Source organism: Mastomys coucha, unplaced genomic scaffold (assembly GCF_008632895.1).
Source record: "Mastomys coucha isolate ucsf_1 unplaced genomic scaffold, UCSF_Mcou_1 pScaffold21, whole genome shotgun sequence".
NCBI lineage: Eukaryota > Metazoa > Chordata > Mammalia > Rodentia > Muridae > Mastomys > Mastomys coucha.
The window spans coordinates 114,866,356-114,884,484 of record NW_022196904.1 but is presented as its reverse complement, the minus strand read 5'-3'; the positions used below and the strand labels follow the sequence as shown (position 1 = coordinate 114,884,484).

At 49.0% G+C, this 18,129-nt stretch overlaps 1 protein-coding gene across 7 annotated transcripts in view; it reads right to left on the bottom strand.

The window, feature by feature from the left end:
- Kiaa0556 (KIAA0556 ortholog) overlaps positions 1 to 18,129 on the bottom strand; it is a 170,548-nt gene that overhangs the window by 5,292 nt on the left and 147,127 nt on the right. For all 7 annotated transcript variants that reach the window (XM_031388223.1, XM_031388229.1, XM_031388227.1 and 4 more), the window contains 7 exons: positions 17,254 to 17,459; positions 14,708 to 14,786; positions 8,738 to 8,915; positions 4,604 to 4,769; positions 2,965 to 3,122; positions 1,772 to 1,836; positions 604 to 714 (listed from right to left, as the gene is read on the bottom strand). In XM_031388223.1, the coding sequence (XP_031244083.1) occupies positions 604 to 714; positions 1,772 to 1,836; positions 2,965 to 3,122; positions 4,604 to 4,769; positions 8,738 to 8,915; positions 14,708 to 14,786; positions 17,254 to 17,459 (963 nt within the window). The remainder of the gene's footprint in view (positions 1 to 603; positions 715 to 1,771; positions 1,837 to 2,964; positions 3,123 to 4,603; positions 4,770 to 8,737; positions 8,916 to 14,707; positions 14,787 to 17,253; positions 17,460 to 18,129) is intronic.

Below are 18,129 nucleotides of genomic sequence, written 5' to 3'. Positions count from 1 at the left end.
AGAGCCTGAGGAACACCAGCTGCTGGTGCCCTCTGAGAAGGGCCTGTGCTAAGCAGGAATCTCCCACATTCTCAACCACAGGACTCTGGTCTGAAGAGAACCAGATGTAGTGTCTTTGACAAGTGTAGCCAGGAGCAGCTTGAGGGGCCCAGTGGCATCCCTCCATATTGTCATCACCATCATCAGCATCAGCACCAGCATGAACATCACTACCATCACCCCATATCATAACTACCATAACTACCACCCCCCCACCCCCCCCACCCACCATCAGCATCAGATCTTCCCTTTAGTTGAGCATTTTGGGACAAGGTCTCACTAAGTAGTTCAGGCTGGCCTCAAAGTCACACAGATTTGCCTGCCCCTGCCTCCTGAGTGCTAGGATGAAAGGCATGTGTCACCATGTTTGACCCTCATGGTCTTTTGAAATAGGGCCTTTCTATGTAGCTCAGGCTGCCCTCAAAATTGTACTGGCAATTTGCCTTACATAGGCAAAAATCTTCCTGCCTCCACCTCCTAAGTGCTAGAATTATAGGCTTGGGATGCTGCACCATCTCCAGCAGCATCCTCCGTGCCAGCTCCTGCTCCTGGTAGAAAGGATACTGTTCTGGGACAATGGGATTCTCTCCCCATGCTCATCATACAGCTCCAGCCCTGTGAGGCCAATGTAGTAGGGATCACCCCAGCTGGACAGCAGTTGGAACTGGAAAATGACTGTGGGTGTGATTAAGGAAGAGAAGCTCAGTTTTCTGGGGAAGAAAGTGGCAGATGTGATGGGTTCTTCTTGCTTGTTGATGGAAGAGTCTCTCTCCCAGAGATGGATGTCTGTCAAAAGGAGCACAGCATCATCACACTTGCCACTCCACCTGCTCTGGGAGGGGACAGGAAGGGACAGGAATCCTAGGAGCAGACCATGTGGACAACTGGTGCTGGGACCACTCTCATCTCAGCCTCAGTTTCCCTGTCTATGTGATGATTAGAACAAGAAACCTCCTCTCTCCTCCCTGTCTTCCAAGTTCATGAGAATAAGCATGCTGTGGGTAGGGGATAGCCTCCAGTGTGGCTGCAGCAGAATGATCCCCACGGACAAGAACCGTATGTGCAAGGCAACACCTGCCCCACCCTGGCTTCATCTTCCCAGGCCCAGCTTCTAGGAGCAGGAATGGAAGTCATGAGCACCCAGACACACCCCAGGCAGTCACAGGCAAAGCAACGGCTTCCTTCCTGACCAGGACACCGCCACACGGGCAGAGGCAAGCTATCTGGTCTCTGATTTGTTTCTTTTAATTCTAGCTTTTAGCTTTCTTTCCAATTTTCTTTTTCTTTTCTTGTTTTTTCTTTTTTTTTTAAAAAAAAGAGACAGGGTCTCATTATATAGTCAGAGATGGTGTGAGACTCATGATCCTCCTGCTTCCACCATGCCTGCCTCCTGTGCTTTAGTTTTCATGGCTGGGAAGTGAGGCTGCCACTGTGGCCTGCTCCAGGGCTGATGCTCTGCTGGCCATGCGATGAGATCCCACCAGGACTGTGTGTGTGGGGGGGTGCTCTTGCTGCATCTGTCCCTGCCACCTCCCTGTCATGTTCCTGGGTCACCTGTCTCTTTTCTAGCCCCCCTCAGCTGGGACTTTTGTGCCACTTCCACAACCCTAGTTTTCTAAGGGGCAGATGGGTCCCATGCTGCTACTATGTCCTAGTGATGCCTTCATGAGTTCCACTTTCCCTGTGCGGGCACTCTGACTGCCGGGCTCTGTGCTGGCTGGGAGAAGGATACAGCCGCAGGGCATGAGTGGGGCTTCGTAGTCCATGCTGGCTCGTTCCAGGCTCTTTGCATCTAGCCTGTAAAGAGACCAAAACAGCACCATGAATCCTTCTGCTCTAGAGTCACCAAGAGACACTCCTCAGCCATGGACTGCTCCTGGGGGAGATGCAGTGTATCCATAGGGGCAGTGGAAGACCCAGCTCTTTTCTGTTACAGACCCTTGCAAGTCTTACAGTACCTAAAAGTGGGGACAAGTTTAACTCAGACATAGGTGCAGACACCTGGACAGAGTGATGAAGCCACTGTGCAAGCCAGGCAGCTGCCAGGTGCTTAAATGGATGTGCCTCTGGGGTCACTCTCTTAACCACATCCTTGCTCTCTAGAGGGGAGCAGAGGCTACAGATCTGAGGGCTAGGTGCTGCTGATGGGGCAGGGTGCCTAACAGGCCACTTGGATAGGCAGAAGTCTGAGGAGGCCTCTCATAGCAGTCAAACTGGGGTGTAGGCAGGATGGGGATGCAGAAGAGAAATGGGACAAAAGGGAAGCCCTGAGCACTATTGACTTCATGATCCCCAGCCCAGGCCTTAGTTTCCATTTCTGTACAATGGGTAAAAATCCCTGCTTTCAAGTATAGACTCTAAGAGACAGGAAGATCTCTGTGAGTTTGAGGTCAGCTTAATCTACATAGTGATCTTGGCTAGCCAGGGTTACAGAGTGAGATCCCATCTCAGGAAAACAACAATAAACAACCCCCCCCCCACACACAAACAAACTCAAAACAAAAGCCCAACTGCAGACTCAAAAGTATGGGCCATACTGGCTCCAAGAGAGACAATCACTGCTCTGCCCTCTCTCCCAGCTCTTCTCTATAGACCTCCTTGGGCTATCCCGAGCAAGGACACTGTTAATTTGCCACTGGGGAATGAGCTCTTTTGCTTCACTACTGTGGGGTTTGGGGCTCAGACACTGGGTACTCTAACCAGCAAACCTCACTTGGTTTATACTTTGGTGCTGGAACAGTCTCCAGGACACCCGGCAAACTCAAGTGAGAGCTTTTCGTCTGCTCTTCTCTTGGGATCGGGGCTGGGGAATAAGCACTAGCTGGAAGCACTTAGAGGTATTTCTGGACAATTTGTGTGACTGCAGCTCCATCTCTGAGGATGCACACACAGACGACACTGGTGGGCTAGACCTAACTCCCTCACCTCTTGGTGGGTGCTGGCAGTAGCCGCGTCTGTAGGTAGTCTCCAAAGAGGATTTCTTGTGCAAAATCAAAGTGGCAGTTGCCAGGCCCCTTTCGGATGAGAAAGCCTTCTGCAGGGGACACACACAGCCCATCCAGGGACACATGAGCGATTCTGACCTAGCAAAGGAGACACAGGAAAGCCAGTCATGTCTGAGTTCCGGTGACAGTTACATTCCACTTTGAGCACAACTTTGGGTCTGGGCACAAGGTACCTGGAGTAAGGACCCTGTCAAGAGGACACTTACTTGTGTTTCCCATGCATGCATTTCAGGGGAGGTATGGGACTTGATGGGGGACCCCAGACACCAGTGGCAGTGGCCTGTGGCAGTCTGGTCAGATGGTCAAGGGCAGTAGCTCAGGAGCACAACCTCTAGCACCAGTGCTGTGCAGGCCTCCAGGCTCTCCCCACCTCCTTCCTTCCCCACCAGTGAGATGGGCATAGGCTCCATCTTCCTACTTTTAGCACCTGCTATGTCCTTTCTGGATATATACCAGAGATCCAGTTGGTCACACACACACACACACACACACACACACACACACACACACACACACACACACAAGCACACACACACACACACACACACACACACACACACACGCACACGCACACGCACACGCACACGCACAAACATACACGCACACGCATATTATGTCCAGGCAGGAATCCTCTAGTCATGCTGCTGGGATCTGCCAGCAAACTGCAAAGACCTACAAGCCTTCTGAGGCCACTTGCCATCCCTACCTTTCTACCAGAAACTGAAAGAGAGTGTTAGGGCTGGAGAGATGGCTCAGTGGTTAAGAGCGCTGACTGCTCTACTGAAGGTCATGAGTTCAAATCTCAGCAACCACATGGTGGCTCACAGCCATCCGTAATGAGATATGATGCCCTCTTCTGGGATATCTGAAGATAGCTACAGTGTACTTACATATAATAAATAAATAAATCTTTAAAAAAAAAAAAAGCTGAGTGGTGGTGGCGCACACCTTTAATCCCAGCATTTGGGAGGAGCACTTGGGAGGCAGGCAGATTTCTGAGTTTGAGGCCAGCCTGGTCTACAGAGTAAGTTCCAGAACAGCCAGGGCTATACAGAGAAACCCTGTCTCAAAAAACCAAAAAAAAAAAAAAAAAAAAAGAGTGTGGCTTTATGCTGGACAGACCAGACTCTAGCTGTGTAACCCACAAGAGAATGGCAAGCCCTTTCCAGCCTTCCATAGAACCCTGAGAGATGGGGCAGTAGAGCAGGGTGAGAGCCCAATGAAATGGGGAGTACACACAAGCCTGCCTGATAACACCCACCTAGCGTTCAATGGACACCAGGCCTGCAGCTGACATACAAGCCTGGACACTGTGGGAAGGGCACCCACAGTCACAGGAGAAAAAAAGCTCTGCAATTTCCCCAGGCTGCCCTGGGCTGTGGGGCTACATTTGCTGTGTGCCAAAGGGAATGCAGCTTGCTCTCTCCCTGGAAACCACTTGCCCCCACCACCACTCTCCATTTGGAAGGTTCTGGAGGATTTATGCTCCTCTCCAGCACCCACACCAGCCATTCATCATGCTGCCTCCCTGACAGTGGACTCCGCTCTGCCCGGCTTACCCCTCGGTAGGTGTCCTCAGGAGATTTATTGTAGTTCCAGAGGCGCAGGCCAGCAATGCTTTGGGCTCTGTCGAAGTGGATCATAACCACATGGTCCAACCCAGGGGAAAAGGGGATCAGCCACATGTGCTCATCCTCGGTGGTGATGTTCATGCCATCGATTAACCTGCAGGCAAGGAGGGCAGGTCAGCAAGATAGTGGGAGGCCTCCAGGAAGCCTGCTTTCCTCACCCAGATATGTCTTGGAAGGTGGGAGATCGGTGAAGTCAAGCAATACTCAAGGGGTAAAAACTGTGTGCTCAAGAAGGTGCCGAAAGATACTTATCCTCAACAGGTCAACAGAGACAGCTGTGTCCTCCTTGGGAATCCCTCAGCCTAGTGACCCCAGGGTGGGACACTTCTGCTAAGTATTATTATTCTATGTGTTAGGAAGGTTGGATGTAGAAATAAGCTCATCACAGAGCTGTGATGCAGGTACCCTAGGATGTGCCATGGTGAACAGCATCATGAGATGTTGTGGCGTGGTCAGGCAGGCAGAGCACAGAAAGCAGGGACCAACTGCAAGCTGGAAATGAGGTTATAACCTCAGCATCAGTGCTCAGAAGGGGTGTCCTGGGGTAGGTGGTGGGCCTTTTCTCTGTTGTCCACATGATCTGCAAGATGTGGAGGCAGTTTGGCAGAAGTGAATCCCTTCTCTCTTGGTAAACATCGGGGAACGTGGGAGACCTCGGCCAGGAACAAGTGCCAGAAGAGGCATGATTGTCATGAGCTAACCCCGCTTGGCAGCCACAGATCCGAGTGAGTGCCCCAGGGAAACCCCAGCAGCAGGAGGGGCTTCCAAGCCAGTTACCTCAGCACCTCTGCATCTATCCCTGCCTCAGCCTCTTCAGCCTTCAGCCTGGACTCCACCTTTGTCCTCTGTTGTGGCATGGCAACTTGAAGACCTAGACTCAGATAATCAAGCCCCCTGCCCCCACTCCACCCTTGGACCCTAGGGACCTTGAGGGTGACTGTACTATGAGCAACTCTGGCTTTTGCTACAATTCCCATATCTGAAATCAACTTTTCCTCTTACCATTTGATAGTTTGAGGTTTAGAATAAATCTAAGTGTTCATCCATGGAGGTAAAGCGTTCTCTCTCCTGTGCTCTAAAAGGCTGTTATTAAATTGATGGATGGTGTGTCTTACAATTGCTGGCATGTTAAAACTGAGGAAATTCAGCAGGCTGACCCTGCTGTTTGTGAAGGAAGCTGGCTGCTGCAGACTGCCGTTTCCTTCCAAAGCAATCACTTTCTGTCTTGGGGACTGGCTGCCAGCAAAACTGTTGCAGAGTTTTGGGAGAGGGGACACTGGAGGTAGATGGTAGACAGGCTGGTGGCAAAACAAGTCTCCTCCTTTGAGTCACCTCCTGGTTCTGCCCTTGAGAGACCCAGTAGCAAGAAGCCTCTTTCATGTGTAGATTGGGGTCTCTAAATGCCATGGACACCATCAGGGCCCTGTCATTGCAGGGATATGGTAGAGGCCAGAAGAGCGTGGGCCATCCTGGCATAGCCAAAGGCTGGGAAGGGGCAGTCAGTAGTGGAATGCTTGCTCTACTTGCAAAGGGGCTCTGGTTTCTATTCTCAGAACTTCAAACAAACAACACTAAATATTACAAACAAATATATAAATGAGCACAGGTACTCCCAGAATGTGAGATTACCAACAAGGATAAAAGATGGCTTCAGGCCAGGCCCCATGCCCAGCAGCAGAGGGCCAACAGAAAAAAAGGTACTCAATACCATCTTTGGAGGTTCTTTGTCTCATGTTTTGTCAGGACACTTTTTTAAAGGCTTACAGGTCCTTTGCATTAGGGCTCCCAGTTTTGTGCTTCTACCAGATTGCTGTGTGTGCAAATGTGTGTCTTTGTGTTTGTATAATATCCTTATGCTTTTTCTTTGGCCCTTCTGTTTGTTTTGTCCTATTCCCATTTGTTTGTTTTTGTATTATTATCTCACTTATTATTATTCTTTAGATCCCTGTTTGTTTTTTAATGAGACTGAAAGGGTATGGGTCCTGATAAGAGGGGAGGAGGGGAGGAAGTAGAAGGAGTTGGGGGAGGGAAGCCATAATCAATATGATGAATGAAAAACATCTTTTTTGTTTTTGTTTTTCAAGACAGGATTTCTCTGTGTAGCTCTGGCTGTCCTGGAACTTGCTAAGTAAACCAGGTTAGCCTTGCACTCAGAGGTCTGCCTGCCTCTGCCTCCTGAGTACTGGGATTAAAGGTATAAAATACCACATCTGACTAAAAAAAAAAATCTTTCAATAAAAGAAAAATAGAAAAACAAGCAAAACAGAAGAGATGAATTGGTGGTATACTTCTATAATCCTAGCACTTGAAACTGAAGCAGGAGGATCTTGAACTTGAAGTCCTGTTGGTACACAGAGATCTTAAGAAAGCCAGAACATTGGAGGTAGGGATGCTGCAGAGTGCAGAGAGTCTACAGACTGGGAACCATGGAGGTGGGGACGTTCCAGAGTGTAGAGAGCATTTATATTAAAGAACTAGAAAGGGTTTCACTGGAGGGAAGGAAGGGATCTTAAAATGGGGATAGAAGCATAATAGAACAGTTAAAATATGGCAGCAGACATGGCTTAACTGAGAGAAGAAAGGGTCCAGGAAGGATGGTGGGGGAGGGGAGGAGTGAGGACAAAGCATGATGATGTGTGTAACAAGTTGCCTTAATGAGATCCATTTCTTTGTAGTCTAACCTAAAATATAAAAATAAATGAAGGAAAGAAGGAAGGAAAAATGAGAGAAAGTTCACTGAAGCTCAAGGGCTTCTCAGACAATGGCACACTTGGTTACTGGATCTTAGCTCAAGTACACAAACAGTAAGAGGGCTATCTGGTAGCTCAGGCACCACTACCCACAGATCTAGGTGTGACAAGGACATTGAGGGTGTGTTTGCATTTTCAAGTGCTTCCTGGTCAGAGATATGCAAAGGAATGTTTAAGGATGACATTAAGAGTGGGCTAGAGGCTGTCGGGATTCTGTGGGGGTGTCTGTCAAGTAGGTGATGGGGATGGTCAAGCTGGGCAGGTGGGGGTGTCTTCTGCAGCTGGCCAGAGGTAGCTGACCTGCCAGGATCTACAGCCCACAATGACCCCAAGCTGTCAGTGCCAGCAGGATTGAAGGCCACAGTGAAGGGACATCTTAAAGGGACGAAGAGGACACAGCCAGGACAAGGGGCTGTAATGTGACCACCTTATTTCCAACCTGCAGCCATGGGGGTTACTGTCATAGTTCTGTGGATAAGGAAACTGAGGCAGAGGAGATGCCCAACTCAGCAGTTAAGTGCTATGTTAGCGAATCCCATAGCCTATGTCTAAATCCTAACTCTACTTAACCATTCTGGGCACTTTTGGCCACCTTCTGACTTCAGCTTGTTCCTCTGTACACAGGGGTAACAATAATGAGTCTTAGTTTATGCTGTGGCTTTCATGGAAGGACATCTGTAATCTATTAGCAGCTTAGTGTCTGGCACTTACCATTCCAATGTGGCACTTGCTCTATTGGTTATTCTTGTTGTCCTCATTGTTATAATTGTGAGGTTTGGAAATTTAAAGCAGAGGAGAGCTTTGAACTTCCATCCTTCAACTGTCCTTGCTTCTAATTAAGCCACATAGCTGTTTAAAGCAGGAGGTCAAGTGCCAGTCATGATGAATGACAGGTGTGTGTGGATGGATACTATAAAAAGCTTGCCCATTCACCTGGCCATGGCATCTGGAATGTGCAGGAAGCAGAGCAGCCATAGAGGCCAACACAGACTTTCTTATCACTTTCAAGTTTGCAAAGGGGAGAGGCCTAGGGCAGGTATGTGCAAGCAGAGCTGGTCACCACCAAGGTCGATAGACCATGCTGAGCTAGGCGCTCACTGAGGCCAGTGTGATATCACAACATGCAGCATCTGCAGATACCCCAGCCTGGCTTCTTATCCTGACTGCTCTGCAACAGGGATCACCTGTGCAAAGGGTCAGGTTTACTTCTTTTGGCGACATGCCATCCTAGGCAGTATCTGATGTGCCTGACGCCTGAGATACAGAGCTTGTCCCTAGACCCCAACCGCCACTAGTCAAGCTTCTAACTTACTTGTCCAGGGTCCGTGAGTCATCATTATACTCGGGCAGGTCATTTAAGTCCCTGGGAGAGGCAGAGAGCTGGTGTGGTTGGATGGGCAGGGCCTCACCATCCTTGCCTACTACTTCCAGGCCAGTGAGTCCCATGTAGTGCAGGTCCCCCCAGGAGGCTGTCAGGTTTAGTTGGAGGCCTGTGAGGGAAGGAACGCAGACAGTCATCACCAGAGGCTCTGGAGCCAGAAGAGAGCAAACCTTCAGTCTCTCCATGAGCCTTTCCTCAGGTGTCCTCAGGCCAGACCACTGCCTACTCAGGGCATGCTGCAGTCACACCGTGTCTGTACCCTGTTGGCTCCCTTGGGTTGTTATGCAGCGAGGTGTTCCTTTCCTGGTGTTATCATGCATCAGGACCTTTAGTTCCACCCAGATGATCTTCCCATTGTTCACCTTTCTATGCCTTTCTTCTGTCACAAGGCTGCTCCTGTCCTCTGGACTATACTCATGTTTCAGGGACCAGGCCAGCCTGCCATGTCTTTGTATATTTCCTCTACCAAACCACAGAGGCCACTATTTAGTGAAGGAATGCCCATGTGGCCTGCTACGTGGCTGACTCCTTAAGGAACAACTCCACTTGTCTTTCTAGACTACTGGGTACCCAGGTACTGGCATATAGTAGAAGCTCGATACCAATGCATGCCTGGCAGTACCTAAATGGGTCGGTCACATCAGGAAGCCCCACACCTAGAATTTAACATTTTATGCAAATAGGCTCCTCCTATGAGCCCTCACTGGACTCAGGGTAAAGGAAGTGACTGCTGAGCCCATCCTTCCTCCTCAGTTTTCACCCCCTTCCTTCATCAGAGACCATTTCAGGACACCTTCTGTCATCCTGGGACACACATGCCAGGTGACTCATTCCATTGCCCAGAAAGCTCCCCTCTCTGGGTCATACCCTGTCACCCTGTCATAGGCTTGGCTGGAGTTCTTCCTTTACCAGTAGTGCAGGGCCAAGTTCATAGGCTCTCCTACCCTGGAGGTGCTTGGCCTGTTTAGCACCTAAAATTTAATTTTTAGACTTTTGCTGAGTGACAGAATGCTTGGAGGAACTGGCAGAAAGCCTGGGGTCATGAGATGCTTCATATTTCTTACAAGAGGATCTGCAAATCCAGGAAAACTTCAGAACTCTCTGGGGGCCAGGCTCCAACCTCTCACCTCCCTGCACTTGACATCTTGTCCTATGCCCTGTCATTTCCCAGCACCCTTTTGTGACTCAGCCTTCAAACACCCTCTGTGGTACCAAAGTTGGCCTGAGCATTTCAGGAGTGATGAAGACCTGGGTCCTAAGTAGCACTGGACAGACTGCTTGCCATGCATACATGCCCTCCAGGGTACGGATGGCAAGCAAAGCAGCTGGCTGCCCCGCCAGCCTGTGGCCATGCTGCTTTCCCCATACAGGCGGGTCAGCTTCCCCACCCTGCATCTGGGCTGCATGGCTTATGTGCATAGGAACTTGTCTTTTTTTTTCTATCTTGTGCTGGTGCCAAGAGAGCTTAGTCACCTGTTGCTCTGGCCCATAGCAGCACATGCAGGCAGTTGCTGGTCCACATGCTGGCTGTTCAGAGACATGAATAGGCTAAAGGAGAACACCTGAGTGGCTCAGGTGAGCCACAGAATCATGAGTGCTGGGGACTATGGAACACTGCATCCAGGTGCTCCACTGAGGCTTTGTCTGTTCTGCAGCACAACCTAACTTATATAGTCCTTCTCCTGGCCACATTCAGATGTCATCTCTTAGTGATTTTCAGATTGTGCCCCCATAACTCTCCAAGCCCTTGCTCCATTTGCTTTTATCCTTACCTCTAGTGGTATTACATTAATGTGTTTATTTATTTCCTTGAGGTCAGTACTGACTCTTCTATCCCTAGAGCCTAGAACAGCACTGCCCAACACATAATGCTTAATCAAATTTTATTTTGAAACCTCTGATTGATAGAAAAGTAGATAGGTGGTTAGTGGACATATCTCCCCCAATTCAGTGAAGGGTAATGAATACTCATGATTGTCTGTATGTGCTAACTATGGTTTTAGAATTAGAGAACAGTATATCCCAGAGAGAGCAGTGTTCATTCTGCAGTCACAGACACCTGGCATATGCTGAGCACACAACTATACACACTGCCACACGCCCCACAGAACGATGGGATGGGTGGTGAGTGGCACAGTAGGGACTGGGTGTTTAGAGAGGGGAGATGGCAACTGGGCTGGGGCCTGCATGCTAGGATGAGCCATGCTATCCTGCATTCCTAGAGGAAGATCATTCTAGGTTGAGAGAACAAGCTGGGCCCATATCTGGAAGCAGTTAGCCAAGGGAGGAGAGGAACATGAAACTGGAAAAGGAGGCTGAGCTCAATGCCAAGCGCAAGTTAAGAGGTTTGTGACATAAGTAATGGGAAGTTATAATAGGTTACTTTTTGTTTTCTTTGCTTTGTTGAGAATATCTCCCTTTGTATTCTAGGATGGTCTCAAAACATGATCCTCCAGGCTTTGCCTCCTGAGTCTGGGGACTACAGAGGTGTGGGATAGGGCTGTGGTACAGGCAGAAGTGTGTCTTAGAGGTTAGACACTGGTGCTGAGAGAGGCCTTACCAAGGGTGCTCTTAGCGGGAGAGGGCAGCAGAGACATAATTAAGGTGTGCTTAAGAGGCAATGGAACCTAACGGCTTGAACATAGAAGGAGAAAGGATTGATCCAGTGACAGAGTGGTGTGGGTAATGTCTGGGAGAGAATGCCTAGAGGTGGAGGAGGGAGTGGATTGGGAAGGGAGGGACAGGAGGAGGCAGAAATGTCCCCTCTCCCTGGGAACAAGAAGCCTTTCCCATGCCTGCAGTCCCTTTGTGTCTGTAAGTTGCACCTGATCCCACTGATTCAGGGCTCTGAATACACTGGCTCTCCTTGTGAGCTGATAACCATGTTCCATATTCATTTTCCTCTGGTGCATCAATTAGTATTTATACAAATGGAAATTAATTTTGTTATTTCTCTCATGTTTTGGCCCTCTCGACTCCTTCCCTATTCATTACGGCTGATATTTGCAAAACTTCCCAAATGAGTGTCATCTGCAAATTAGCAAGTCATATATCCCCCTTTCAAAGCATGAAGAGGATTGGCTATGTCCACCCACCGCCTCCCCCCAAAGCACACACCCCTGGGGCTACCTGATTAAAGTGCATTTCATGTACACAGGTTGCTAAGCAGGTGAAGGATGGGATGGGGGTTCAGAGAGAAGAGATGGAGGAATCTTGGGGCTCTAAGTTCAAGAGGGAGGCAATAATACAGTGGAGAGGCCTCAATGCTTTCCTAGCAGGTACAATGATCAAAGTCACAGTACTCTACCCCAGGGCCAACCTCTCTGAGCACTGCAATGTTGTTTCTGAGAAAGACGAGACTGGTTCCATACAAAGGACACCAGTAAATAGGCTTTTGGGGAAAATCTCCCTGGCAGCACCTTCACCTGCCCTTCTTCTCCAGGAAGAGTTGTGGCTCATCCACTCTCACCAGGCTACAGGGACAGCTAATGACCCATGTCTGGTCAGATATGGTTTTCATATCTCCTACTGTCCAGCCTCACATAGTAAACCACATAATGAATGTATGGACAGGCTTGAGATATAAGCTAGACCCTGAGACTTAATTCTAGAGCTAGATCTGGACAAGAAAAGTGTCTTTTGCTCTTGGGTTGCTAGTAATGGGTGGATGTGAGCACAAAGCTCCCTGAAGCCTCTGTTGCATAGCCTTCCTATGAGCTACTGGTGCATGGCTCCTAGGGAGAAGAACAAGAGGCAAACAGGGTAGAAAGGTCGAGACATAGCAAGTCATGATGTCATTTCCCTGTCTACATCCAGTTGCCTAAGAAACTAGTGACCCTAACTTCTAGATGCATAAAACCAATAGATTCTCTTTTTGATGAAATCAGCTTGAATTCAATTTCTATTGTGTGTGTGTGTGTGTGTGTGTGTGCATACATGCATGTGCATGTGCTTCAAACCCCAAGGAAAGTAAACTCAGTAAAAAAAATAAAGGATTGCTCTCTTCTAGGACCTGAGAGCTTCACAGGAAATGCTGACCCTCACAGGGGCCTCTGCCATAAAGCAGCCTCTTAACTGGAGCCCTGAGGCACACTGTAGTACAGGGAGGATTTGTACTCTTGGAGTTAAGATCTCCTTGCGTCTGGTTCCAACCTTGGCTCTCTGAGCTTCAGTTGTCTAATGTGAAAAAAAAAGGATACTAAGAATTGGGAGGTCAGTCAGGGAAGGCCCAGCTCTGCCTCTCAGAAAACCCACCCCAAGCCCAGTTCTCATCTAATATTGGTTGACTATTTATTTACTCATTCAGTGTGTGTGTTCTCGAGCATGCCTTGAGTGTGAGTATTCCTGTGTATTAGGTTTTATGTGTACATGTGGCTGTCATTCTTCCTTACTGGATCCTAGGGCACACTAATTAGGTCAGACTGGTGGTCAGGGATCCAGAGTTTTATTTGTTTCCATCTTGCCAACACTAGGATTACAGGTGTGCACTGCCATGCCTGACTTTATGTGGGTACTAAGAACTGAAATACTGTGGTCCTCCAGTTTATATGCCAAATGGACCATCTCTCTGCCTATTTATTTGTTTGTTTATTCACTTATTCAGGCAAGACCTTGAACTCAGGTCTTCCTGCCCCTGCCTCTCAAGTGGTAGAATTACAGCTCTTTAGCCTGTTAGTCTGAAGTAATTCAGTAACCTGGAGTGGAAAGAGTAGTAGCGATTCAAAATAAGTCACCTTTCTGTCTAAGAGACCATTTTTTTTTTCCTTTTGGGCAAGCAAGGAACAACGGAGGTTCTCACTGAGGACAATGGGAAGGTTTGGGGAAAGCAGGTGCAGAAGAGCCAGCAGGAAGAGGTGTGGTGTACACTGGGCACCACTTAGACCCTTGTCCTGGGGAGGAGACTGTCTGAGCTACAGGGCTAATGAGTATCTTCAGAAAGGTGTGTCCTTTCTGGATGTGGCCTATGACCAGTGACAAGAAAACACAGGGACACGAAGACCAAGCTTTCTCTCAACTCAGGTTATCACCAGTATCAACCCAGCCTCTAGGCTTCCCATCTAGCTGCTGAGTCCTTTATGAGGTCACCTTTGCTTTCTGTCCAGACCTGCCTGCCCCTCAATGTGAGTCTCGGAAGGCTCCACTCATCCTCCCTCAGAGCTACCTTAGAGACCCCATACTCAGACCACACAGACTGGGCAGGCAGGGAGCCAGAAGAGGCTTTCAGACCCAGGGGCCTCTACCCACTAAGGTGGCAAAGGAAGGGGCCAGGCTAGGCTGGGATGAACTGGGAACTGGGGGTGTGAGGCTGCTTCTGAAGAAATGGGGGAAGGTGGCAGCTCTTCTTAACTGAAAGCAAGTGACACAGCTGCAGGAAGGGCAAGAAAGAGCAGGAAGCAAGGCAGCAGGGCACACAGAGAACCTGTTAACAGGGCCCTGGGAGTGGGGTGATTGCAGATAGCCATGATCTCAGCTTGGAGCTTCCTTAGACAATAAGGGGCTGGCATGGATGAGTGGCCTAGGAGCCCAGATGACATCTATTCAGGAAGGCTTGCTAGCTGAGCAGCCTTATGTATGTCAACATGTGAAATTAGCCAACACTTCAGAGTCTGCCTAAAATTATGAGCTCTGGAGAAGTCAGAAGACCTGGGCCTTGGGTCATGTGATTGGTCCACATCCCCACCCTTAACCCCTTCTATCTTTTTGTGTAAGAGCTGAGCTGTGGCTGAGTTCTATAATAGCTGTAATTACTAAGCCTGCAGCAGCCTGGAGTCAATTGGCTCCCAAGTCCAGATCCACAGTGGTCACATAGGTGGCCTAGGTACAAAATACAAAATGCCACAATGCCTCTGATAGTACAAAATAAATAGAAGGCCCTGCCAGGTACTTGGGGAAGGTACTCACATAACCCATAGAAGATGCCTGGCTCAGGTGTGGTGACTTCAGAGACAGGGGGGCTGGCTTGTAGCTCTAGCCCTGGTACCTATAGGATGTTTGGGGAGAAACAGGGAAAAGAGACATTTTAGTGGTACCCACACAGTTCCTTTAAGAGATTCATTGCTCATTCTATTCTCAGGAAATCCCTGCATCTGTTTTTGTATGCCTTCTCATCCTATGATGAGGTATGTGGGTATCTGGAGCCTGGGACTACATCCCCACCCATAGCTCTTACCGACAGCTGAGGGGCAACAACAGGGTATTCAGACTTTCTCAAAGTCCCTTGTGGACCCATAATGCTTACTGAGTGAGAGGGAAGGAAGACAGGAGACAGGGATAGAGGAGGGAGGAGGAGAGGGGGAGGGACACAAGGAAGGAGGGGGACAAGGAAGGAGGGATATAAGGAAGGAGGTATACAAGGAAGGAGGGAGACAAGGAGTCAGGGAGGGAGAGGAAGAGGAGGGAGGGAGAAAGATGGAAGAGGAGAAAGGAGAATAAATGAGGAAGAGGAAAAGGAGAAGACAGGAAGAGGCAGAGCTGGAGGGAGAAGAGAGGTGGGAGGAAAGGAAGAGGAAGAAGAGGGGTGACAAAAAGAGACAGAGGGAGCGAAGAGGCTGAGACAAGAGAGGAAGAAGGGAGGAAGAAGGAAGAAAGGGGACCTCAAACCACAGTAAGTGGCCCCCACTTTGGCTATCCAAAATTGGCATCTTAGAGGTGAGCTGAGACTCCTGTATTGCTGGAGTTCTTAGTTGACCCCCATGGGCAACCAGTCTTGTCTACTGATAGGTCAGAGTACTCTGCTATACTCTGCTTGGGGTCTCCACATAAAACTAATTAATTTATTATTTTATATTAATTCTCCTGGACAAAGAAGCCTCCAGTGCTTCAGTCAGGGATGGTGTAGGACAAAAGGAAGTAAGAGGCTTGTCTACCCCAGGACCAAGCAGTCCCTCATGCTTCGCAGATCAGGTCCATCAGCAGGTGCCCCTGGGCCTTGACATTTGGAAACCACTGGGCAGATGGAGGACTTCAAAGTCAGCTCCTTGGAGACCCATAGGTCAAGAGCAGATTAGTGTGCTTTGTGGACAGGGAAGGCTTGGAGCTTTCAGTTGTTTGCCACTTTTAAACTGAGATCCTTTAAGACCCAGATTTCTGGCTTTTGAAAAGATCATGAGAACAGGCAACAATGGGTGATGAGCTGTCATTGGGCAGAGTGGCAGTCCCTTCTCAGGCTCCTGCTTGTGGCCATCTTACCCCATCTTACTGCCTGGCCTTGTGGCTCCAGTCCCACTGAAGAGGGATCTGGTCTCTATGCCAGCTGCCTGTTTTCCTCACACACTTCTGTGGGCCAGCCTGTCTCCTGGGGCTTCTGGCTGACCCATCTATCTTTTTTTTTTTCTGTTCCTCTTTTAGGACCCTTCCCTGAGACCCCAGGGCCTCTCCATTTTTATCACTGGGCCCTGACATGGGATCACTCTTGCCCATTTTCTTTAGCATTTTCACTCAGATTCTGGCTTTGATACCTTCGAGGCATACCCTCAGTTAAGGTACTTAATCCATGCCCAAGCAGTCCCTACTTGAGGGTCATCTCCGGGCCGGGCTTAGAAAGCCTGTATCACTAGTGAGCTTGGGTTAGGGCATGTGCTCAGGTGGCCAGTTGTGCTCACTGTTTTGTTTATAAATGGTTCCAGGGGTTGAATCTGAGCTTAAAGCATGCCAGGCAAGTACTTTTCCATTGAACTACATCTACAGCCTTCTTTTTGCTTTCTATTGTGAGACAGAGTTTCTCTAACTTGGCCAGCATGGCTCTGAACTCATTCTATAGCTCTGATTTGCCTTAAACTTGCAAATGGCTGACTTTCAGGCCTGTACTAACAGGCTTAGCTTTGGTCATTTTTTTTCCTTCCATGACTTTTTTTTCACATTACATCTCCATGGCTGCCTTCTCCCTCTTCTCCTCCCAGTCCTGTCCTTACAAATCCCTCTCCTCACTAGCCTGTCCTCTCCTTCTCAGAGACAGGAAGCCCCACTTGAATACTCTGCTCATTGTTTTAATTGAAAGCCTGCCTCCTTCAGGCATCTCTGTTCTACTCACAATGGTGAGTGATCTGAAGCAGCCCCAGGCACATCCCTTGTCCCCAAAGACAACACAACCTCTGTATCATACACATGCGGCACTGAGCCCAACATCTAGCCTATACTTCCTGGCTTTGATGAAAATTTGAATCCTTACTTCACTTCAGTTAAAAAAATAATTAGAAAGTGAAATATGAAATACTGAATAGAAAATGAAATAGAAAAAATGGGGACTGTCAAGGCAGCAGCCCCAGCAGCATAAAGGACATCCATCTTCCTTTCCCTCCCTGCTCGGAGTCAGGAGCAGTAATCTATTTAGGAGCTGTCCCACTACTTGGGAGGCTGAGGCAGGAAGACTGTGCTGCACAGTGAGACCATGTCCTGAACAACAAAAGGAATCCAGTTAGGGGTACTCCCCAGGCCCACTCCAGTCCTACCTGGTCCTGGGCACCCAAGCCGGCCTGTGTGAAAGGCCTTTCATCCAGACCTTCGTCAGCAGTGCTGGGCCTCCTTAGTGCCTCTTCAGGCTGAAGGCCACATAGGCTCTCAGCATCCATGTCAAAAGTATCATCCAAACAGAAGATGGCCTCCAGGATGTCCTCATCCATGGTGAATAGAATAGTGTCTCCAAAGTGCTCGGGGGCTGGGCACATCACCAAGAAGAGAGAAGATTCAGCTGGCCCCAGGCCCCAGTGATCTGCCATATAACATGTCATAGTGTCCTATACACTATGTGGTCTCAAGCAACTGACAGTTCTTGATGTGAGCCAAGAGCTTAGCCCCCACAGTTTATCAAGCTGAGAGCCACATTGGTGGGACCTCATGGAGCAAGGATTCTTGTTATCCCTCACCATACAAGTCCCTGGTGTGCGTGAGACACTGGGTGCCCAACCCAGATGCCTAAGCCTTTTTCTGCAGTGCTGGGGATACAAGACCCCAGGGCCTTGCACATTCTACTCAAGAGGTCTACCACTGACCTATAGCCACAGACTTCCCTTGCTTTAAATCTTGAGACTGCCTTGTTAAGACCTAGACTGCCCCTGAACTTAGTCTATAGCTCATATGAGCTACAGTCTTTGGTAAAGCAGGATTTCAAATAGTGTGTATGAGATAGGAGCTGCTCTCGAGGGTGACTTTACCATGCAGCATAACCCTAGGGCTGGAATTACATGTGGACACTGCCTCACCTGGATTCCTGTGGGCCCTTTTATGAAGCACCTCTCCCAGAAGGTGTGGGTATTCTTCCAACCTGGGGAGCTGGGCTCCAATGACTGGCTGGCCCATGGGCTCCCTAAATATCCCACCCCTTTGCC